Raw genomic sequence first — 25737 nt, forward strand, 5'->3', positions numbered from 1 at the left:
AAGAATGGAAGTGCATTAAAAGAAACTTAAGGCAGGTTTATTTGTTTCCCCACAAACATAAACATGGTATAGTAGCCTGCACTCTTCTCAAGCCACTATTTACACATCAATCCCGTAAGAGCAACTTAACAGCCTAATGATACAAACACAGAAAGGCCTTTACCCTCTGTGTATTGAGCAAGCAATATTCCCTGTGTCCCGGGATACACTTGCTTTATAGACAGATTTCTAAAAGGAGGAAAAGGCTTTCTTTACAAAGCAGCCTTCTAATTACTGGAGCAGATCCTACCAGCCTTACATGGAAGTCAATGGGACTCCTTGCAGAGTAGGTTCTACTCAACTTGAATAAAGGAGCGGGAGGGGAAGGGGGGACAGAATCAGGCCTAATGTAATTTAAAGTAGCTGGAAGACCAAATGCTATAACATAAGTAAATTTTCAACTGAAAACTAACAGGTAAAAATTCCCTTTGTCTACCATAGGCCAGCTCCTGCATTCCTTGGTCACCCGAAGCTCCTGCTGAAGTCAATGGCAGACTTAGGTTGCCAACAGTACCTTATTACAAAGGATGTCCCTTATTTTTTCCTCTCTCTACAACAAGATCTGGAATTGATGAGTGCTGCAAAAAGCAGCAAGAAATACTCTGGGTGAATGTAGGTGAGTACTGCTTATTAATTATTATTATTATTATTAATAACAATAAATAAATAAATAAATAATAACACTATCAGGAGGAGGAGTAAGGTGGGGATGCTCAGAAGACAGTCCCTTATTTTTGAAATACAATGTTGGCAGCCTTAGTGGCAGTACACAAGAAATACAGTATTGGGCCCTTCCTCTTATTCTTTGCAGGGAACTGACAACACTTATGTGCAAATCTGAGCTTCTTGAGTGACCCAGGACACAGAATGACAGGCCACTTGCCCGACCTATGCATGGATGGATATGCTGCTTTCTTGCTCAGTCTTGAAGGTGAACAAAAAAAGTTTGTTTGGAAAATACTTTAATTTTTTTTCGTGAGATCCTAAATTAGCAAGAGTCAAATCCTTCCCTCAAGGATACAAGCTGAGGATCAGACCATATGCAGAGGAGCGGGGGCTGAGAGATGAAGGAATCCTTCTGCCCCCCAACACTGACTGGAGGTAAATAGATTTGTGAAGGGGTGGATCCACTGGTCCAGTGCCTGTCTACTCCCCCACCCCATGACCCACAATCAAGCCCCCCCAGTGCATCAGTCTCTTGGAAACTCCCAGGTCTGTGCTGTGGAGTACAAGGTTGTGTACCCCTTTGCATGGGCTGCCCAAATCCTCCCCCATCCCTTCCAGTGGAATCACACCAGTACCACTTTGACACATACACTGGGGATGCTGTGGGGGCAATATTTCCCCCCTCCAGGATCTATGTGTAGACTTTATGAACATTATGAATACGCTTAATCACTTTCTCCTCCATTTGCTTCCCTGCTAAGCGCCGAGTCCAGGGTTCTTTGGTTTCCATCTAATCTAATCCATCCAAGATTCATCACCATAATGTTTGAACATGTGGCAACAACTGATGACATTGCTAAGAGATGAAACCTGCATTCCTTGCTTTAATAATTTAGGATCTTAAAGAGCTTTTATTTACATTCAAAACAAGCCACTCACCCTCAAAAGATGTACTTATGGGAAAGCCGAAGTATTCTGAGCTCTTTGGAGCTGTCTTTTTACTGCAAGTCTGTACAACGCCTAGCACAAAGGGGGTCTGCTCATTGACTGGATTGCATTATACAGGTATAACAACATCATCATCACCATACTAAGGTGTACTAAATAACACACTCACTCGCCCGCTCTTTAAAACCTCAATGAATTACAGCTCCCAGCACCATTATTGTTTGTGGAAGAACGCTACCATCCTGCTCAAACCATTCTAAGGCTGACTCAGATCCTGCTAATTCATTAATACACAACACAACTCTAGTCCACAACACAACCATTTCCAGTGGTGCTGGAACACTTTTACAGCGGGGGCTGAAAGCCAGTGATCCCCAAACTTTTTATCTCACGCCCAACCCCCTTACCCCTGCCCGTGCCCCCCATTCCCCCAGAGCTGGGGCCAGGAGTGGGCTGGGGCTCTAGGAGTGGGGGCTGCGGACGGGGTAAGTGGGCCGAGGCTGAGACCACAGCTGGGGGTGGGAGCAGAGTCTTGGGCGCAGGGCCAGCGGCAGCCGAGACCCCGGGTGAGGGGCCAGGAGTGGAGCCCCAGCCACCAGTGGGGGTGCTGCAGCACCCCCTGCACCCCTAGTTCCTGCGCCTATGACCATTTCTGCAAGGTACACACAGTATGTCCTAGCCTATCAATAGAAAAGTGCGCTGAAGTGCATTTTAGTCTCTATGTGCTAATGAAACATTTTGTTTGGCTTCCAATGTTCATTATATAATAAGGGAAGCATCAGGGTATTTTAGGAAGCTATCTTCCTAGTGATGTACTCTCAATGTAGGAGTTGCCATATTGGATCAGACCTGTGGCCAGCTAGTCCAGTATCCTGTCTCTAACAGTGGCCAGCACCAGAAGCGACCACGAAAGATGCAAGTAGGCAGATGTGAGATGATCGTCCCCTGCAACATTAGGGTGATTTACAATCATTAGAGACTTGCTAACACCCTAAAATGTGAGGTTTAATATCCCTTCTAAACTAGGAGTAACCACAAAAAAAATCCCCTTTCCCTTATTGTGGAGCAGGAGTGCACGTGCTGCAGAGAGGGGGCTTGAGGGACAGGGGAATCTATTTATTTGTTTTCACCTTGAAGCAGAACCACTTTCTCCCAAACCACAGCCAACTTGGGAGGTATCATCACTTGGCAAACAACTTATATTGAGCGCACTTACTGGAAATGTTTCCACTTGGTGACTGGGTCATATATTGTTTGTGGGTCCAATCCTGCAACCCTTGATCTCAAGAGTAAGGACTAAGCATACGAGTTAGGCCCTGTATTGATGCTATAAACACACTGTTCAATCTGCAGGCGGCTCCACTGGGACATTAAAAAAAAAAAAATCTCACACTTGGAACAATCTGGTATGTGCCAAAAGCAAGACATTTAGAAGCGTTTTTATGAGGCTCAGGATAAAATCTCTCTCAGAAAGAGAGCATCCAAATAAGGAGTGAGCTATAATTCGAGGCAGGCAAATCCCCTTAATCTTTCCTTTCATTAGGTGGCAGAATTTTGACAAGGGACTCCCAAGAGCCACTCCAGCCCACTGCTGAGTCTGACTAGTGCATTTGGCACTTTCACAGCTGAGCCATCATAACCGTGTGCAGTCATTTCAGTGAAATATGCATATAATTAAACAAACCAGGCCAGCCCCTTGGCTGGTGTAAATCAGCCTAACTCTGGTCACTATGTTTTACACCATCTGGGTGCACCGACGGCTAGATTAACGCACAGGCAAGCTAGGCAAGTGCGTAGGGCCCAGGTTCATGGGGTGGGGGTGGGGAGGTGTCACGATTGGAGGGCTGGCCAATCCAAACCTGAGCGGTGCTGCGACCCTGTGCACCAGGTTGCAATGCCACTTGCTCAAATTTGGCACATTTCTCTCGCCGTCATACCAGAGGGAGTCTGGCGCTAAACCTGAGTGATGATGCAACCTTGCGTCTTAAGCAGATTCTGTCCATGTACCTACTTAAAAGTGATGGGGCCATGGCCCAGGTGGGCCCCTCCTCCTGCCCCCCAGCTCCAAGGCCTATGCAACAAAATAATTTTTTCTAGGCAGGACAGTGTGTCAGGGCAGTTTGTTATTCATATTAGAAGCTGGGGCCCAGAAGTTTATGTTTGCCTAGGGCTCAGTAATGGGTTAATCTGGCCCTGGATGTACCAGTCAGCACATTGTACAATCCACTCTATTCAAGCTGTAACACAAAATAATCACTGTGAGCTTCTTTTACTTTAATATCAGTATAACTCTGTTGATTTCAATGGACTTATGCCTGATTTAATTGAGAAGCAGACTCAAGCCAAGTATATTTTCTTCAACAGCTGAAGACCTGAAATGTGCAGCATTTCCTCTTGAGAATAGCAAACAAACACACAGGCGAGGGTAAAAGTCAGACAGAGGGCGTGTAGGTGTTCCAGCTGCTAAGCCCAGTTTCCTAAACCTCTATGGAATCCACACCTACTGCGGTGTTCCCTTCCCTCTCAGGGGAACAGACTGAGCCTTGAAGGCATTCTTACACTCCTCTCCACAGGATGAAGTTCAAACCTGACCACTAGGATCACGGCTCAAACGGGGGTTTGTGTGGGCGCAGGTAAAAATCTATTTCAAATATTTAAAAAAAAACAACAAATAGTATGATTTTCCTCCGGTACCCCCGTGTTGCCCTCCTGTCTGGCCTCAAGGGACTATGCCAGAGTAATGTTGCTTACCACATTTCCAGCTAAGAATGAAAGAGGAAAGCTGAGTAAAATTATTATTAGTTTACATTTGCTTCTGCTTGTTTTTAAGTTAGGAAAAAGCGTCAACATTTTTAACCAGAAACTGGTTCAAATGGTAACTTGGCAGAGATAAATTTGCCTGCGCACCTTCTGATGGAATGGCTAACTTGCTTTTTCACTCTGCGAGTCATCTGGCCCTTGCCTACAGTCGAAAAATTTACCATGCTAAAAACTATTTTAACCTCCTAGAGCACTTTGTCTCCACACACAAGTGTGCTCCAGACCATTCAAAATCTTGCGTCTGAAAGCTCAGATCAGCGCTTAGGCACTGAAATGCCTATTTTATATTAAAAAAGGTGAATAGATGGACACAGCCTTATTGGGGATTTAGGTGTCCTATTAATGTGTCCTATCAATGTGCCATTAATCCATAATGCTTTTGGATCCCACACAATTATTGTGCTTGGAAAGGGTACTAGTTTTCTTTATCCTGGAATAAGAGGAAGGGTTGTATTGGCAATTCTGCAATGGCATCCCTATGTGAAACATTTCTCTGTCAACATACTGAACCCAAATCCAGCACATATAGTTCTAATCACGTCAAACGCCCTGAAACTAAAACCACTGAGGTTAGAATTGAGCAATCAGGAAAGCTCAGCATCTGATTTAGCTGAATTATTTCAGGCTTGGGAGCGTGGCTCTGTGGTGCAATGGGTTAACATAGAAAGTTTGAAGGCCTAGGTTCAAATCTTACTTAAGAACAAAAGTGAATATGGATTTGACTGGGCAGGAGGCGGGATGGGAAAATTAATTCTAGTCCTTAGTAGTTGTGATAACACAACTTGGCACAACTGCCATTCTGCTCCAATGTAGCCCAGGCCAGAAATAACAGAGGGTCAGGCCAGATTTGAGCTGCCCAGCAGGTCAGGATTGCAGTTTGCTCGCAGAGTTCCATTGGGGAACTTGTACAGCATCTACCTGCAATATGCCTGGCCCTGGCCAGTGCTTTTAGTCTCTCCATTTCAGGGGTGTAAATTCTTTTTCATAAATCATGTTGAAGCCGGCACTAGCATTTCCAGGAGGACGCACTTGAGCATCTCAGAGACAGAAATTCAGCAACAAATTAGGTTTAGGAGGGATTAACCAAACCTCAATTATATATCAAAATATATTGATGGAGATGCTGGTGGTTTTAATTACTTTTCTTTTTTCTAAGGAAAGAAAGAAAGAAAATTAAAAACAAAAACCAAAACAAACCCCACCAGCCCTACTGAGACCTTGGAAGCCTTTGCTGGGCAGGTTTGAGGTGACTAAAAAAACCTGAAGAATGTGGCTTAGGACAGTTACATAAGAGAAAATGTCAGTGTAATATGAAGATACTGGGCCAAATTCTGCTGTTGGTTACCCTAGGGGTAAACTGGCATCATTGCAATTTTTCTGGGTAAATAACTGGTGTGACTGACAGCAGAATTTGGGACACTGTATTTTAATGACTAATTACAAAAGAACAACAAATCATTACATTCTTTTAAAATCTTGTAAAAAGTCATAAATCAAAAATAATTAACGATCAGTTGAGCAGGGAGTGCTGTTACCCTATGGAAATGAAGAGGTGGTCTTCTAGAAGCTCCTCTAGATCTTAATGCCCCCTGCAAATGCAAAGGGTCCAGAGAGGTGAAGAGAAAAGGTGTTCAGGTGCCAGAGAGGCCCTCTCCTTTTACAGAACTAGTCTGTATCAATTCATTTTTTTGGTGATACGTCCCCCACTCAGACTTCATTATGGATAAAACTGTGCTAGTACAAGACCTTTGAACCACTTAAGTCCCACTTAAGCCCTGTTTTGAGGATGTAAGTGGAACTTGAGTGGTGCATAAGCCTTGTGCTGCTTCTCAACATAGGGGTGAATTTCATCCTATATGAGGATTCTGCTGTATTTTTCTGGTAAATATTTATTTGACTAAGGTATTACACATTGATCAATGGATTTCCCCACTAAAGGCTCCTTTCCTGAATGTAACTTATGCTTTCTCCCCTTCCACTGTCCCCTCAGAGTACTGGCAAATGTGCACATCGCCTTTCCTTGCAAAAGGCATTGCCTATAGCAGGAAAAGAAAATTGTTATTTATGATAGCACTTTGCACATTTTTCTGGGTGCTTAATGAAGCCTGAACTTCAGTGAAGCAGAGAGAGTGCTTATTGTTGAATTTTTTTCAAGATCACTGCACAACAAACAGAAACTGAATAAGCAATTAAGTTAACTGGCTTTAAACTCATATTGTCCAAGGATTAAGCTAATTAAGGCCATACTCGTAGGGACTCATTGTAGTTCCGAACAATCTGCTTGCTATTTTGTAGTTGTTGTGGTCTGAAAACGAATCCTGGTTGTTTTCTTGCTGTTAATGATGACACGTTACAAATACAGGATCTTCTAGTTATTATTTAATATTTCTGTTATGTCAAAGACCCTGATCAAGACTTGGACCTTGGTTAGGTGCCATACAAACATATGCTAAGGCATGTTCCCTGTACTGAAGAATTTCCAATCTCTTAAATTCAAGAGCATTGTTAAAATAACTAGTAATTTATACATATGTTTTCATTGTTTTTTTAAAAAAAAGAACAACTCCTGCTTTAAGTTTGATCACTTAAAATGGGGACTCTGCGAAAACAGCATCTCACTACAGGACTGTTTGTATCAGAACATGGGTTCTCAAGCCTGGTGGTTTTAGAAGGAGAGGAAGCAAAAATAAATAAATAAATCTGTTGTAACATGGGGCTGCAGTATGGAAAAGGCTGAGAAGCTCTGCCCTAGAAAAATCATCAGAGTGTCTGTTAACAGCGGGTTCATTCCACAACCAGGACTGAAAATGGGTTGGCCACAAACAAGTAAATGCAAACCATTTTCCACATCCATTACATGCTATATCATACGAGTTGCACCATTTGCTAATGTTGAACTCAGCTGACCTAGTGATCAGCAGGTTTCAAAACTGCTGATACCAATGAATTTTAATTTCATGATGTTAACCCACTATAGGAGGAAATGCATGCAGTGTTGTTGTAGCCACGTTGGTCCCAGGATATTACAGAGACAAGATGGGTGAGGTAATATCTTTTATTGGACCAACTTCTTTTGGTGTGAGAGAGAGAAGCTTGAAGCTCTTCTTCAAGCTTCTCTCTCTCTCACCAAAAGAAGTTGGTCCAATAAAAGATATTACCTCACCCATTTTGTCTCTCTATAGTAGGAAAGGCAGTCTTATGGTTAAGGAATTAGGACTGAGACTCAGGCTACGTCTACATGCCCCCATCCCCCAGGTCAGACGATGGGGGTGTGAATTGCAGCATGCCCCAGTGTGCTGTGCTGTAAGTTGCCCGTGTGGACATGGCCGGTGCAAACTAAAACCTCGGGTGTTCTGAGTATATTTTTGTGTGAGGCACTCAGACACAACGGTGATGGGAGCCATATAAACGGACAGAAGCAGGATGGTTAAAGACGCACCATTTCCCTAAAATCTTAAAGCTGGCTCAGGAGCCTGTAATGAAGAGACTACAAAGAAATGGGGCAAAGTGAGGGAACCTCAGAGTGTCTCATTAAGTGCCCTTGATGGAAAAATGTAAATTACTGAGTGATGACAACGATGGAAATACACCTCTACCCCGATATAACGCGACCCGATATAACATGAATTCGGATATAACGCAGTAAAGCAGTGCTCCGGGGGGGCGGGGCTGTGCACTCCGGCGGATCAAAGCAAGTTCGATAGAACGCAGTTTCACCTATGACGCAGTAAAATTTTTTGGTTCCTGAGGATAGCATTATATCAGGGTAGAGGTGTAGTAAGGAAAAGCAGCAGCAGCAACAGTTAATTTACATTTTACATCAGTTTGTCAAAAAAATACTTCTAGCAACATCTGTATGTCTGCAGGTTTTTCCCCTTCAACCAAAGGCAGATGAAGGTTTCCTGGGGCCCTGGCCCAGAGCAAGTGGGAGGCCCCTCCCCATCCCCTCTACCTGCAGCCCCGCCCCCATTCCACTCCTGCCTGTGGCCCCACCCACAGTCCCACCCCTCTCTGCGCCTTTCCCAGGGCCTGCCCCTGTTCCACCCAAGGTCCCCCCCCACTGCTGCCCGGCAACTCCTCTTGCTCCTTTCTGCCACTCCCGCCACACTGCGGCCCCAAGACCAGAGAAGCTCTGTCCCCATGCCACTGCCTCAGGGCCGCAGAGTGGAGTGAGAGCTCCACCAGTTCCAGGTTGGAACGGGGGTCCAGGTGCTGTGGCTTCCCCCCCCCCCATGCTTCTGCGGGGGACCAGGGTCGGGGCGCTGGGGCTTCTCCCGCACTGCTTGCCTGGTGCTTCTGCTGGAGAGGGGGGTCAGGGGCTGCTGGGGGGGCCTTCCCCATCCTGCAGCTTTGGGTGGGGTCGGGGGCCACTGGGAGGGGCGGGCAGGTTTGGGGGCTTCCCCTGCCCCATCTGCCTGGCAGCTGGGGCTCTGGGCTTCCACCACCTGGTGGTGGATTTTTTCCAGGTTCCCCCCAATTGGCCGGGGATCCTGGGCACGGGCCCCATCGGCCCAGTGGCTAATCCGCCAGTGCTTCTACTGGTACTTTTCTGTAACTAAGAAACTAATACTCATGGACACAATCAGAGCCTGACTCTGTAGCATTTTGTCTAAGGATTGCAGGATCAGTACCTTAATCTGCAGATGAGCCTCTATAATAACTTTCCAAATTAAGGGGCCATCTAAACCAGATGCATTTAGAACAGGACTAAAAACAAAAAAGATACATTGATTCTGAGTAAAACAGAGCAACAAACACATTCCCTTCATTACTGATTCCCAAATCAACTCTTCAAATATACTAATTCGTAACCGAAATTATTCTTTCCTTATAAAATGAGATCTTCAGATGGAAGGCAATATTGAATGCAAAATAAAAGTTACAACAACAATAATAATAATAACCATTAAGAATAGGAAAAATGAATTTAAAATTGTAAACATGAACGACAACATGCTCTTCCATAAACAGAAATTAAAGCTCTGTGATTCACACTGTGAAAGGTCTAAAACACCCAAAATAAGCTTCTATGAATGTCTCAACAACACTTTTAAGGCTAGCCTTTCCCAGCAATTACCAGAAAAACCAGAAAGATTTATAATGCAACAGTCACCAACCTCAGATCACTTTTTTCTCCAGTGCCTACCATTTAAAGCTATAACCATTTCCACTGACTAGATTTTCTCCACAGAGTACAAAACAAAATACAGGTGAGTCACACTTCAGTGATTCCTTGATCTCTATTAGCTTCCCTTCATTCATCATCAGCAGTCATACTGATTGCATGAGTTCACCAATTATCTCTTGAAGCACCAGACAGGAGCTAAATAATCACAAATCACCCTCTTCCTCGAAGCAAGCATCATACTGTATTGTTGTAATCTGTCTTTAGGGCCTAAATACCTCAGGCATCAAACAGGAAAAAACTTGCTTCTCCCCCATTTCATACTATGATGAACCAAAACTTCTGTGACTGGAGCAATTTCTCTGTCCCAGGAATCCTTTGGACTTGTAGTGATGTACCTGCTACAGCAATAGATTAGGAGCAAATTGACATGTCCAGTCAATGCATTGGCCAGAGGATACAAAGTGCCTCCCACGTCACCTCAGACCACTGGAAATGAAAAACGTTCATATTTTCAGGCCAGCACCCTGTCTGATTACATGACAGGGAGAAGAATGGTTCAGATATCACTTTAGGAAGGGTAGCCAAAACTCGTGTCTTTACACTTTTTTAATTGATTTTAAAATATATTAAGTTTTGGCAAATTACAAACAGGTCAGCTGTAATATCTAGTACTAATCAATTCTTCTTAGTAACAGTAGATATATTTTTATTTTGTCAAATTCTAATATCAATTATGCAAACTAAGAGGATAAAACTAATCCAAATCAATTTAATATTTTTTTATTCATTTAAATGTTTAACAGCACTTTAATCACATATATCAGACCAAAAGGGATGTGGATTGAGAAAGTTGTGAGCAAATAAAAGGAGGATTTTAAAATGGGGGAAAAAATCACCCCCTTAAATATAGTTTTGTTAATGGCATCCTAAATATAAATGTGCACTATCAACACCCTCTTTCAGAAACCCAGGCACATGGATAAACCAAACGCAGGTGAACAAGTTCTGACTGTTGAAGTGATGCCTTCATTTTCCTGTCAGCACCCAAAATATCTCATCATTATTTGTAGGAACATTTAAAAGTCCATTGATAAATCTTTCAGTCATGACCGTCAGCTTTATACAAATAAATCCAGTCCTTCTCTTCCTTTGTGCCAGAGCCTGCATAGCAGAAAAATGAGGCTTGATTTCTCTCTCAAGTTTTACTCTGGTGTCATTACATTGGCTTCAGTGGAGTGACATTCTATTTAAACCAGAGTGAGAGAAGATCCAGACTCCTGGGTTTCAAGTATTACTATGAATTACTGTTTTCTATCATGGCTGTTAAATCTATTACCTCCACACCTAATTGTGAGATGAAGAGAGTCTTCCTTTTAAAAAATCGTTCTCCCTATTTTTAGTGGCTAATTCCACACCTGCCAAACTGTCCTTGTCTGACACAATCCTGCAGGGCTATTTCTGTCTGGTCACATGGCACAAACTGTGCCAGTCTGTGCTTTGCCCAGCACTAGTCAACTTTGCTGTGACTCCCCTGTGTCTAACCACACAGTTAGGGTGAGGTAGGCTTTCCAGACAGTGGCAGTACCAATGAGATGCAATGGAAAGTCTTTTGAAATTGCTTGTGTATCCTTAAAAACAGTTCTCCCTTCTTTTTGTTGATGAGTAATGGGGAAGTATTGGAAACCCCAAAATAATAATACTGTTTAGTATTATATATATCCCGTTACACATTCCAAACGCTATGCAAACATTCACTTAGTAATAGAGATGGGCATCTCCTGCAAAACAATTTCCATGAATATTTCCTCACAGTTTTAAATTACCCTCCCTCTGGCCACATACATTCACCTTTTCTATTATCTCCTGGGAACAGGTTAGCAGTCGCGTTTTATTTGCACGAATATTTGCAGAAATTGAATTGTAAAGGTGCATGCATGAGTTTGTTGGAAATGGGTATGTGCTCATCTAGTCGAGGAACAGAAACAATACCATGTGACTCATCTGACCAACGACAATACATGCAGCAAATAATCAATATAAAATATACGAAGTGTTTTTTTTAATTCTCACAGTATCCCTGTGAGGTATGTAAGTAAGTCTCTTTATCCTCATTTTACAGATGGGGGATTAAGACAGAGGCCAGATTCTTATCTCAGTTCCAATACTATAAACCCATTGGCCTTCTCTGAATTTAACCCAGTGTAACTGAAATAAATACGAGTCCCAGAAAGGTTATAGGAGTTGCCCAATGACACACAGCAAATTAGAGGAGAACTTGGATTAGAACTCAAGGCTCCCTAACCTGTGTTTATCCCACTATACCACACTGATGCTTATGCTTCAGCTAGACTTACTGCAATTGCATGCCATTCCTATTACTAGAGACATTAAAACCTAGACTGGACATAGCACTAGAAATGACACTTAAAAAACTCCCGTATCAGCCCCTAGAGAATAGTTACCTAATAGGTCTTCTCTGGCTTAAAATTCTATGATTTGTGATTACAATCTGCAATAGAAATGATTTAAAAACAAATAGATTCATTCAAATTAAAGATTCACTTTATAAAAACAGAGTAAAAGAATATTACCTTGGCAGGTTCGTTCATCTGTTAGTAGTTTATAGCCCTTCTGGCAGCTGCATTCAAAGCTACCAACAGTGTTTCGGCAGAAATGGTCACAGCCACCATTGTTTACCAAGCACTCATCAATGTCTGTAAGGGACGGATGGGAAAAGATTAGTTTACTTTCTAGAATAATGATAGGAATATGCAAGCTTGTCCAGTTCCCAACTAGACAGCTGTCTGATTAGAAATACTATGTATGCAGTGTTGTTGTAGCTGTGTCGGTCCCAGGATATTAGAGATACAAAGTGGGTGAGATAATATCTTTTATCAGACCAACTTCTGTTGGTGAGAGAGAGACAAGCTTTTGAGTTACACAGACCTGAAGACAGCTCTGTGCAAGCTCCAAATCTGGTCTCTCTCACCAGCAGAAGTTGGTCCAATAAAAGATATTACCTCACCTACCTTGTCTTTAGAAATAATATCACCAAAACATTCCCTCTTCCCACCCTTATTAGCAATGCTAACAGAGGTGAAGGATTGAATGGTCTTGGAGACTGAACTACTTCTGTCTCATAGAGGTGGTACCTTTAGATCAATCTGACTGAGGTACTTTGATGGAAATAGGCAGGGATGCATATGCTTCTGCTGCCCAGACATACCTGCTCCTGTGGATACACAGAAGACTTCAGCCTCCATAGCTGTCAGTTTAGAACCTTTATTAGGAACTAAATTCACATGAAAATTTGAAAAAATGATTAAAAAATATGAGACACACAAGATGAGTGAAGTAATATCTTGTACTGGACAAACCTCCATTGGTTTAAGGGACAAATTTTCAGACCAACTCTGTTAAAGGGAACAGAGTTGGTCCAATAAAAGGTATTACCTCACCCACCTTGTCTCTCTAATATCCTGGGACTGACACAGCTACAACACCACTTAAGAAAATATGTGATTTTTGCCTCCAGTGTAAATACAGGGTCCACTGAATACCATTAGTCCCCGTGTCTACCTTTCCTAATTCACTGTTAATGCAGGGCAGACTTTGAATTAGTGCATGATGTTGTTTGTCGCTTGCTTATGTATGCAATATTCACATTAACTCCATTTGGGAGTCATGTGCATGTATGAAGTGCAGGATCAAGTGTGTGTCACTTAAAATAATTACCGAAGTGTTGTGAAGGGCTCTGTCAGAACAGATCTGCTTCCTTTGTCAAGCTTTGTCTACTTCCCTGCCCCAACTTTTCTAAGAAAAGCTTTCTCCCTTCTCCATCCTGTTAAGCCTTGCATAACAGAACCATCATACTTCCCTGAACCTCCATTGCAATATTTGCCATTTTAGATGTCTTCTCCCAGAGTAAGGACTGTGGGTTCACAACTCATTAGAAAACAGCTAATTGTTAAAGGGAACAAAAGAGCTAACTATATGCCTTTCTTTGAGATTGTATACAACAGGCGAGGTAACATGTTACACACACACACACACACACACACACACACACACACACACACACACACACACACACACACACACACACACACACACACACCAGCATATTCTTCTGTGAAGGAAACAAGACCTGGCATGATCTTGGAGAGTGATTTTCCCAGTGATCCAGGAAGCCTCTTACCAGCAAAACTTGGAAACTTTTAGGAATATCAATTGGCCATTTAAAAAACAAATCCTGCTAAGAGCAAGTCTAGGTGTTAAAAGAATGATTGCATAGAAATGGAAATCTGCCAAAGATATGAATAGGGCTGTTGAGTGAGCTGGTGCAGTTAGAAAGAATTACTTGGAAATATAGGAGAGAGAGGAAGATTTTGAGGTGATTTTTTTAAAGAAATGCTTGGTTAAATTATTATTAATACCTGTAATAAGCAAACAAGTAAATAAATCCTTAAAAAGACACGTAATTACTGTGAAAATGTAGGGTGGTACGTATAAGTAGTTATGCCTGTTACTGTGTAATATATACAGCAACAAAATATGACAGCAGAAGAATAACTGTGTTAGAACTTAAACCTGGATCATGTACAGTATATATAACTTTTAATCACTGAGAGCCAGATTCTCTCACTCTTTCTCTTAGTAGTACCTTTCTCCAGGTGTAGTCCCACTGGAGACGAGTGAGGTACTATTCAGTGTGAGTAAAGGAGGCAGATGCTTGCACTGCATTTGCAGTTAGAAGAGTTTTCTCATTTGATCCTTATATGACAAGTACAAAGGAGGAAGACATTGTGATCCAGTGGGTTGATACTAAAAATTCTGGGCGTAAGGGTGAGCCTTACTGTGGGCTCGATTCTTAAACCCTATTATTAACGTGGAGTAGTACTTACTGCAAGTTGTCCTATTGATTTCAAAGGGACTATTCATAGAATAAGATACTACTTAGTGGGAGTAATGGCAGAATCAATCCTTATGTGATTTTTCGAAGGCTAGTTGAATTCTTTGTGCGTAGGCAAAACACCTATAAAACTGAGTTAACAGAAGAAACCTTACTTGCATGTTACATGCAAGCTGAGCTTTCCAGGTTGAATCAGTGTAAAAAACAATTGGAGTGAGTTCTTCGGCTATACATTTTCAAACTTGAGTGCCTGAAGTCAGGTGTCTAAAACAGTAGCTTTAGGCTTCCAAATCTGAAAATGTTGGCCTTTAGCAAAGAGAAACCCTGGACTGCACTTCAGAAGATCATGGCCCTAAAGATTGGAGACAGATCCCATTTGATGTCAAATTGTGGCTAAAACAGTCCCGTCTCAATAAAAACAACAACAATACATCACAAGTCCTATTGACTTATTTCCTCTGCAAGTGTTTCCAGTCTTATTAATATTCTTTCCAATCCATTCTGCACAGTTGGGATTGCTTTACAGATCTCATGATGAAAGATCATCACTGTTCAAGGCCAGGAGATCCCAACCATCAAGCTTTTCTAGGGTATATATAACTACAGATTATAAAAATCTCCAAGCGGAGATAAAAATCTTAGCCAAAAAGGAATTCCAGATTATACACCTCTACCCCGATATAACGCGACCTGATATAACACGAATTTGGATATAACACGGTAAAGCAGTGCTCCGGGGGGGGTGGGGCTGCGCACTCCGGTGGATCAAAGCAAGTTCGATATAACACGGTTTCACCTATAACGTGGTAAGATTTTTTGGCTCCCAAGGACAGCGTTATATCAAGGTAGAGGTGTATGTTAACTATAACATGTCATGTGCTGTACACATAGTAGTTACCCATCATGAAGAAGGTATCTCTTACTTATGGTAAACACTGTGATATCTGAGCTGCTATATTGCCCTATATTCTGAGCATATGTACTCTGAACAGGAAATCACTGCTGAGTCTCAGACAACATGGGGGGTAACTGTGGAGAAGGACTGACTGATGACCACTGTATTTCACCATGTTCGATACCAAATTCTAGTAGCATTTAGCTTTCCTTTCAGGGTCTGTGAAGATGATATGGGATCTAAATAGAACCTTCCTGAATCAGAGGGTAAGATCTTAAGCTGGTGTAAATCAGTGGAGCTCCATTAAAAATACAGCTTTTCAAATTTATACCAGCAGAGAATCTGGATCAGGATTTGTCCAAAGAAGAGAGAGTCCAAAGAAGGAGAACCTCTCCCCTATCCCCCACATGACTTTGGCACTTTTTAGTCCTTTTAGTTGAAATACTGGCTGTGGGGGTGAGTTTTCATGCGGCCTTTCGAAACCAGGACCTTCAAAACACAATGGAGGTCAAAACTGTTAACTGCAAAAACATTCTAAAAAGGATAAATAGCGCCATGTCTCTGCTTTCACTGTATTTCTTTCCATGGGCATAACAAGATTGACAAGGCATGTAAAAATTATTTCACTCTATGGAGGGCAGAGCATTGCTGCATTTCACTTGAAAGTGAACAGTATCCAACCATATCATGTCTGTCCGGTTCATATAAATTGCACCAAGCCTATATCCCCACTATTTTTCTTTCCACAGCTATAAATAACTCTTGTTATGAGGCATGTGAAAATAACAAATGGTCCTGCTTGTGTGAAAGGGTGAGAGCCCCATTTATCTTTAAACTGATTGGTGCCCAACCTCAGTGTGTCCAAGTGGCTGATGTGAATTGCACCCAGGCTCCAAAAAAATGTCTATCCTTTGCGGAATCTTCTATATTCACATAAATCATGGAAGGAAAAATAATACCTGGTGGGAATTGATCACTGAATACCCGACATTTAGGAAAATTCCTGCACTTGTTACTCAGTCAAACTTCCCAGTGAAGTTAATGGAGCTTTGCCTGAATGAGGACTATCAACTGCATTTGATTTCAGTGCGTATCATTTTCAGGTGGTAACAGAGATTACATTCAAGAGGTTTCAGTTCTCTCTTTTTCTCTTTCCACAGCTTTTTGTTCTGCAGTATCCCAAGGAATGTGAAAATGCAGAAATGGTGCACTCTTCCCAGGGGGTGGGTCTTAAAGTGCCTTGAAAACTGAAGTGTTTGGAGATTGCTTTGCTCAGACAACCTGCCATTCATTTAAAATATGCAGGCTAAGGTGTGTGATGGGTTTATAATTATTAATAATGAAACCCCGAAGGCTCTTTTTTTATTGCAGTAAGTCAGCATCATTAAGAGATCCTTTACTCATCCACGTGATTGACACACCACAAACGCTGAATTATAAACATTGAGGAATATGTAGCAAGGTAGAAATGGAAAATACACTATAGATAAAAATCACTAGGGTATTAGAATTTACTAATCAAAGGAATATCAGGTCATATTTATTATTTTGTGGAAGGAGGGGCATAGTCAACAGCTTCTGCACTCAAGCTTCTAAATAAGTCCCATTAGCTCCCGAATTGTCCCATTTTTCTCTCTCTCAATAATTTTTATAAAATTAAGATAAAATAAAATTTTAAAATGTGGTTAATACAAAGGTAGAAAAATCATCTTGAATGATATCATTATATTTTAGGAGAAATAAATTTAACTATTAGATTTAGATATGGGCAGAGATCAAAACTCCTGCATCCAAACAACCCAAACCATTGGAAGATTTTGGACCCAGAATAAAATTTTACAAGCTGCCCCCTATTTCTGTCTTGGGGAACAAACCAAAACCCGGTTTCTTTGGAACACCCCTGAAGTGGGGAAAAGTAAAGATTCAGACTTTGCAGCTCAGGCCCATCTCAAACTACATTTTTAAGTTGCGGCTCAAATCCTGCCATTCTTCTGCTACTGCAGAGCCTACACCCTTTCGGACTCCCCTGCCAAAATCAGTTATGAAGGTTCAAGGGTCTGTATATGTGATCCGAATGCAGGATCAGGGTCTTAATCTTTTGCGAATGGCCCACTGTTTTGGTGAATGAATCCAAGTACATTTTTTTAAATGCTGCTTTTTTGTAAACATTTTGTAAAGCTTCATCTATTCTTTATAATCCTTACAAACTAATTGTAGATGAATGGAGTAGGGAGAGGAAATACGATTCTGAAATGTAGAGTTGCTTTATGCATAGGATTGTCCTCAATTGTCTTAGGAACTTAAACTGGGAGTCGGGTGGAGGGGACAGTTTTAAAAAAAGGAACAGAAAACACAAATGTCTTGTGATAAGTTGCATGGCTTCAAATTGACCAGAGGGAACTGCCAGTCATTTGTTGTTTTTCTTTTCATGTTTTTGTGAAGATGAATGGAGATGACTGGTGCTGTGTGACTAAGATCTGCTCAGCATAATTCATGTAGGTTTGCAAATGTTTGGAAGGACCTGGTTTGGATCAGATTTGTGTGTGAGTGTGAGTGAGTGTGTGTGTGTGTGTGTGTGTGTGTTTACACAGCCAAAATTTTGCCTTGCTATATGCAGGAGAATAAATTAAAAAGTACAGGTTTTTTGGATATCATATAATTTAAAACTTTACATAAGCTGGTTAAAAGGCACTGAAAGGGCAATCAATGTGCAATCACCACTTCTCTCTTAGACAGATACCTGACAACAATTTACAAAGCAAGCTTGTATGCTGGAAGTGAGGCTCTTCATTTCAATGGCTGGACAAATATTTGAACTGCATGTGTCTGTCTAACCCTTTACAGTTTTAAAATGCTATCACACCCAGAAAACAATGTACTCCAAGACCAAGCTCAAATGGTTACAAAAACTTCACACCCCGTGTTACATTGATTAATGACAGATTATCAGGACTAATAAGGCCAATATTAGAATATCCATGACGGGACAAGGGAGGCAGAGGGATAGGAGGGGGGGTGACAGGAGGTACTGATACTCAGTCGGAGGGGAAGGGAACCAACCAGCTTCAGGCTGGAAAGAAGGGTCGCAGGGGTTCCTACTGGATTGCGGGTCCATTCCAGCCCCTCATAAGACTCATAGATTTTAAGGTCAGAAGGAACCATCATGATCATCTAGTCTGACCTCTTGCACATTGCAGGCCACAGAACCTCACCCACTCCTGAAATAGACCCCTAACCTTTGGCTGAGTGATTGAAGTCCTCAAATCACGGTTTAAAGACTTCAAGTTACAGAGAATTCACCATTTACACTAGCTCCCTGCTCCTAGGTCCCGCAGCATCTGCTCCAGCCCCTCTGGGTCCTGCTCTTGCCTCTCCTCCTCCCTGGGCCCTGCGACATCCACTATCTCACCTCTCTCTCACCCCTTCAGCCCGCTGGTATGCATGAGTTTATATGGAGGTGGAGCCCCCATAATATTTCCATTGCAGAGGTGTTACCTCACACTTTCGCTGCCCCGGTCCTGGATAATTACATCTAATTTGTCCAGGGAGTGGACTATCTTGCTAATTTTTCCTAACAGTTTCTCTTTTTCCCCATGTCACTGTCGTACCATCTCTCTGTGTCAGGCCACGTCTACGCTATGGTGGCATAGCTCCGATGCCATAGTTATATGCTGCTGTAATCCCATAGTGTAGATGCAGACTACAGCAATGGAAGGGTTTTCCTATCACTGTAGGGACTCCCCCTCCCTGAGTGATGGTAGCTAGGTCAACAGAAGCATTCTTCCATTGACCTAGCTGCAGCTGTACCACAGCTATGGCAGTTAGGGATGTGGAGTTTTTCACACACCTCAGTGCTGTACCTATGTCAACCTAAGTTTTAAGTATTGACCAGACCTTGCTCTTCTGCCTTTAAAAGTTGCCAATCATTTGAAAATCTTGTTACTACAATTGCTCTTGCTGATATAGATATTAGTCTTCCATACTTCCCAACATTCAAAGAGGCTAAAACGGGACAGTCCTGCCCTCGTGGGGGGATGAGAGGCTCGTGTGTGTGTGTGGGACGGTGTTGGGTGCTATCCCTGGTGGTGGTGGGAGGTCCTGGAGGGATAAGGTGGGATGGAGGGAAGCCCCTGGGAGGGGAGTTCCAGAGTGACCCTAGCCACACTCACCCTGGAGTGGCAGCTCATGTGGCACCTGTTCCACAGGGCTGGCTGGGCTTGGCTCCCCACTCCAGGTGTTGCGGCCTGGCCCCAGTGCATGGAATTGCAGTGCTGCTCAGGTTTGGCCTGGCTCCCCTGACAGGAAGGAAGGGTTTGTGGGTTAATAAGGAACAATCCTGCAAAACATGGGACTGTTGGGAGCTCTGGTCTGCTGATGCGTTCTCTACTGAGTTGCTCCCACTGAGTTATGATAATACTTAGCTCTTATATGGCATTTTTCACTAGTAGGCCTCCAAGTGCTTTAGAAAGGAGGCCAATAGTATTATCCCATTTTACAGATTGGGAAACTGAGGCACAGAGAACTGATGTGACTTGCTCAAGGTCACCCAGCAGACTAGGGAATAGAACCCAGGGCTCCAAACCCATGCACTATCCACTAGGCTACACTGCTTACGCAGTACTTCTGTCACTGGGGCAGAAGGCACAGCTGTGCACTGCACACTTATGTAGAATATACACCAATAAATAAACATGCATGCAAAATATGACCAGAGTGGCCAATATTCACGGTATTAATACTATATGGCAAATAATAGAACTATATTTAATATATGTATCATCTGACAATATATCTGAAATATATTTAACACGTAGGAATTAATGTAAACATATCAACAGCACTGTTCATATTCCATGGGCTATTTTAAATATCAGGAAAATTGGCTAGTTCTGTAATATTTCAAATAGTGTATATCCAGTACATTTTATTAGCTCTATAGGGCCAATTTCTGTCCTCAGCCCCAGTGTTGCAACCCCATTGGCTTCGATGGAGTTGCAATGGAATCTAAGTCTGAATTTAGGCCATGCTATTCCTGAAAAACGTCAGGACGGTTGTGGTCTAGTGGATTGTACGGAGTCAGGAGTTATAGTGCCAGTTTTGCTACTGACTTCTACTAAGAATTTGGGTAAGTCACTCAACATCTCGCTACCTGAATTACCCCATATGTAAAATGGAATAATAATACTTGCCTCTTTAAGCTCAAGAGAGAAACAGTGGTATATAAGCAAAAAATATTGTATTTTTCCATATGGGTTTCATATGAATTTTACTGATATAATAACCAATGTTTTCCTCTTTCCCACCTCAGTCTTTATGCAATCTCATTACAAGGAACAATCCTTTAGCAAAACGGATTTTTTCCCCTTATTTATCAAAGAATATTACTTTTGAGTCCTACTCATTTTAAAGTTGATATTGCACAGTTTAATTTGGATGCAATTTTCTTCACTTCCTATCCCAAAGTACTAGTTGTTTAGGGCAATTGCATGCTGTTCAGCAGCTGCTGTGTTTTACCTTGAGGTGGCTGCATTTTGGAGGTTGGTTAGGTTCTCTGCGATCATATTCTGCCTTCAGATACATGCATGCAGGTTCCATTGCTGCACATGTGAGTGTAAATTCAGAATATAGCTCATGGCCTGTAAATTGCTTTACATCTCTCAGGAGGAAATAATACCTGAATGCTTATATAGTGCCTCCCACATCTGATGATAACAAAGGTCAGCATGCTACAAATTTCAATGCATTAAAACTTCATAACATTCCTGTGAGTTGGGTAAGTATTGTTATGGTAATTTTTTTATAGATGGGAAAACCAAGATGGGAAGGAGATGATGAGTGACTTGCCTAGCATCACACATGAAGTAAAAAACAGCCAGAAAAAGAAATAATCAAGCACATAACCCATCTTCCTTGATTCCCTTCCTTTAACCACATCACCATCTTTTCCCTCCCAAGGAGCTAATTAAGTATAATATATGATAATCATTAGCCACCAAGTAGCAACTTAAAAAGTTTTCCATTTATTTAGTTTTGTGGGTTTGGTTGTTCAGTAAGGCATTTCCTTAATTATCAAAATTAAAACTAGATCGGTCAGACAAGGATGGACTGAATAAAAGTTAAATCCCTCTTTCCTTGAAAACATGGTGCCCACAAAGCACAGAGCTTTGTGCAAATGTTCTCAGAGCATGGAAAGGTTGAGGCAGGTTTCAACAAATTTCTCTCATGTCACTTTCTCCCTTTTCTTCTGAAAATCTTTGCAATTTCCAGAAGAAACCTGTCTTCAAATACAGATGGTAATCTGTCACACATGGATTTAAGTGTCAGCTTTTTACCTTCAGGACATATCCACTCTGACATTATCCACCAATCAATCAATAAAAAAGCCTGCCAGGCTGCCAAGAGATCAATCACCTTGTAAAACAAACATTATGTCCTATTATTTTCTTATTACAGTTAATTCGATGTATAGAGCACAAAAAGCATCGGAAGTGGAAAACTTAAGAGACATTGTCAACATAGTTTAGGCCCTGAATTCTAATTTTTTGAAGGGAGGGATTTACTAAACCTAATATGAAAAGACAGGATTTTCATTATAAAATTTCATTGAAAACAGTTAATTTTTTTAATAACTTAAAAACATGTCAGTGCAGTGTTGTCAACTCAAACAGCAGCACTGTTTTTGAGACCGGACAACCACAAAGTGAAATGGACTGGAAAGAGAGTGAAATTAACCTAGAGAGGCTTACAGTGGTGTTAGGATGGGTACATTAAGGACTGGGAGGTGCTCTGATGGAATAGTAAGTAGACAGGCAGACTTGTATGGCAATATTAAAAACATGGGGCTAATATTGCTAAGCTTACTATTTACTTTTCTGAGGTACTCCTGTGGCCCCCAATACCACATTATCTCAGTACTCCAGTCTTTAATATATTTGCATTTCACAGATGGGGAACAGAAGCAGAGAGAAACTAAGTGACTTGTCTGAGGTCACACAGGCAGTCTGTAGCAGAGGAGGGAATTGAACCTGGTTCTAAATTAGTGTCCTAACCATTGGTCCATCCTTTCTCTCATCTCTAGTAAGTGGGATTGCTCATGGTTTGTACGAAGCACCATGCATGCTTATTGGATCAGACCCTCAGTTTTTACTAAGGGCAAACTTGAGCAAAACTCTCACTCAAGTCCATGAGAGTTTTGCCTGGGTCAGAGCTTAGTGAAAACAAATGGCAGATTTTGCAATTTGCTGCCCCTGCATGGGTCCCAGTGAAATTAATGGACCTCTGTCCAGGCGCACCACAGAGCCTGCATGCAGTGAATTGCAGAACTGAGGTCTGAGTAAGCACCTCAGGGTTTAGCCCATTATTTTTTACCTTGACAGAGTCCCTTTAATTTGGGCTATTTTCACTTTTTCTTGAACTGCGATCTGCTGAAGGGTGTATATTTATTTTGAACAAATGTAGTTACAGAGCTCTGTCTGGAAACGGTGCTATGATTTCTGTTTGGTTTCGTTACATAAGTTTAAAACTAAAACTGAAGGTTTTCTGAAAAATAAAAAAGACTTCGCACTATACTGCAGTTCTAAGGCCAACATCTGCACTGACCTGCCACCCCCACACCCCAGCAATCCCACTGAAATCATGCTGGCTGCAACATCCCCTTTACTATGATCATACCGACAATTGGGGCTGCAGTTTGTTTCCTGGCTACTCCTAGTGAAGAGGAACAGTACAAAGCAGAAAACAACTCTACACCAGTTCAAATCACTCAGAGATGATAATGAATCACAGTAAATCAATCAATCAATCAATAAATGGATCAAGAAACAATTTCCCCCAAAGCCCTTTCATAGCTCTTAGTTTAGCCTTCCAGGTCCCAATCCTGTTTCTACTGAAGCCAGCTACTTCAGTGGGAACAGGATCCAGCCACATATAAAAAGTAGCTGTTTTTATGGCAATAAAATAGAAGAATAAAAAAATTACTTTTCAGTCTTGAATATCATTGACTATGAATAGCTTGCTGCCTTAACCAAACCCCAAACTGCAGAATGTGTGGCATATCTTTACATAATATATTGTGGTTGTTGACCCTCAGGGCATTTTATATCGTTGGAGGAATGTGAAGTCTTTTTAACAACTAAAAGGCAAAATATGACCCTCTCAAGCAATAATTTAAAGGATCTAGTATTTTCAAATGAGACGAACGCAAAGACAAATAACAACCGCAAGCTTCCTTGGAAGAGGAATATTGCCAGTTCATGACAACCGAAAATGTAATACAAATACTTACTGTGTGATATGACTGAATAGTTGAAAGTTACAAGTTAGATGACATTTGACCTGAATGTTCCATTGTTTATTGGAAGGTAATTTGGCACACTACATTTGTCTTTTATAGAAGACTTTGTACCAGACAAATGGATGGAACATCTTCAATTAAAAAATAAAGGTCTGACTATCAAAAACCAAGGGAAGGAGCAGTAGAATCCGCACAAGTGTTCAGAAACTAGATCAGTTGACAGGGTCAGTGTTAAGCTTTTGGGGTCCCCAGTGAGTTTATGCTCCCAGGTAGTCCATTAGAGATTTTGCCAATGTCAGCACTGTCAACAAACTACTTCTCAACTCCGCCCGTCCTTGCCCCTCCCATCCACTCTGCTCTCAAGTTCTGCACTTTGCCTACCTTTTCAGCTAACCAACATTTCCCTTTGTTTTCTGAATCCTGCCAGTTTATCACGTCATCTCTGCTTGTTGAGCTTCCCACTTATGAGAAACATCCACTTCAGCAGCAGCTGAAAACAGTGTCACCCACAATTTCATCTCCCTCTTAGAAAGTTTGGGCCAAATTCTGCTCTTGGTTACCCCAATGCCACACCACTGTCAGCAGAATTCGGCCCAGTCTGTTCCTGTCCAAATGCATGTCCAAATCCCTTGATCTGATAATTAGGATATCCCCCTGCAATTTAGCCACTTAGTTGCCTGCTCAGATTCAAGGGTTATTCCCTATAAATTTAATCTCCGCCTCAGTAACCCAACACCTTGTTCATATTTCTCCTTTTGCTAATATTAACTTGAACATTTTTTACGTTCTGACTTCTGTGGACTACTTTTTATCCCACCCTCTCTTCCACTTTCTACTACCGTATAACTCCATCCTTCCCACATCTCACATCCAACTTGCCCATTTAGAAACATTCTCAGTTTTTCTGTCCCTCTAGAACCCTCACTACAATGGATGAACTTGTGCTCTCAGAGCAAAAGACAAAATGATGGTGCACCAAAATCTTGTCTATCATACAGTCTGTAAATGGTATGTAGCCATCTGTAATGCTTCCCTTCTATCTGCAAAAACAGGTATTGATTATTTTGTAATCTACAAAAGCACTGGTAATCAGTGTTCATTCTTTCAACTCTATCAGATTCTTTCAACCGATTCCTTTTCTGTTCTTCCCATCACTCACTGCAGAGAGTTTGCCACATTGGTCTATGCCAAAAATGCATCCACGTATGATGGCATCATGGCAGTCAAGAACATTGCATTTACTACCATTGACTCTCCTCAAATCCCCAAATTTCCAACATCTTTGTCTCACCATATCTGACCTTACTAACATTATCTGTTCCTCAAAGAAAATCAAACAAACCTCCTTGCGCCCTTACCATCTCACCTCACCATGTCTCAAACTCTTTTGTCAGTCTGCCTCTATCAGACTATACAGTGTGGTCATCACACCACTCCCCCATCAGCAACTACCCCAACACATTCAATTTCCCTTTCTCCTCAAAATACTAGAGAAAAATATTCTCTTCTTCTCTCCCAACCACAGCATCCTTGATTCGTTCTGATTGGTCTTCCAGCCTCACAGGTGTCTTCAGGGTGGTTAGTGACTCCCAGGTGATCTTAGCTCCTCTCATAACCTTATCCACAACCTCCATCCAGCATTTGACACTACTGACCCCACCAGTCTCCTCAGTTGTCCTGCAGATGTCACTAGCTCTCTCCTCACTTGGTTATAGTCCTAATCGCTTTTTGCCTCTAGAGGTCACTATGCCTTGGATGGTAAGGCCCAGACTGTCAAGCACAGAAGCCTAAAGTTAGATTTCTAATCCATATTTAACTCCTAGGTAAGTGACCTGATTTTCTAGATCTACTTTTGAAAATTTTGGCCTCAACCAGTTGGCCCCCAACACTTTGCTCTGGTCTCAGCTCTGTACAGTCTCTAGATACCTCTTCCCACTTGGGCAACTAACAACGTGAACTTAACTACCACTTTTATGCCAGAGTGACTCAATTTCTCATCTCCTTCACATCCTTAACTAACCCTGCCCTTCCCTTTG

At 41.8% G+C, this 25737-nt stretch overlaps 1 protein-coding gene across 8 annotated transcripts in view; it reads right to left on the bottom strand.

Moving 5' to 3' along the window:
- SCUBE1 (signal peptide, CUB domain and EGF like domain containing 1) overlaps positions 1 to 25737 on the bottom strand; it is a 307537-nt gene that overhangs the window by 71600 nt on the left and 210200 nt on the right. For all 8 annotated transcript variants that reach the window (XM_005296703.4, XM_008165966.4, XM_042848272.2 and 5 more), the window contains one exon: positions 12193 to 12315. In XM_005296703.4, coding sequence (XP_005296760.2) covers positions 12193 to 12315 — 123 coding nt within the window. The remainder of the gene's footprint in view (positions 1 to 12192; positions 12316 to 25737) is intronic.

The sequence above is a fragment of the Chrysemys picta genome, chromosome 1 (genome assembly GCF_011386835.1).
Source record: "Chrysemys picta bellii isolate R12L10 chromosome 1, ASM1138683v2, whole genome shotgun sequence".
Taxonomy (NCBI): Eukaryota; Metazoa; Chordata; order Testudines; family Emydidae; genus Chrysemys; species Chrysemys picta.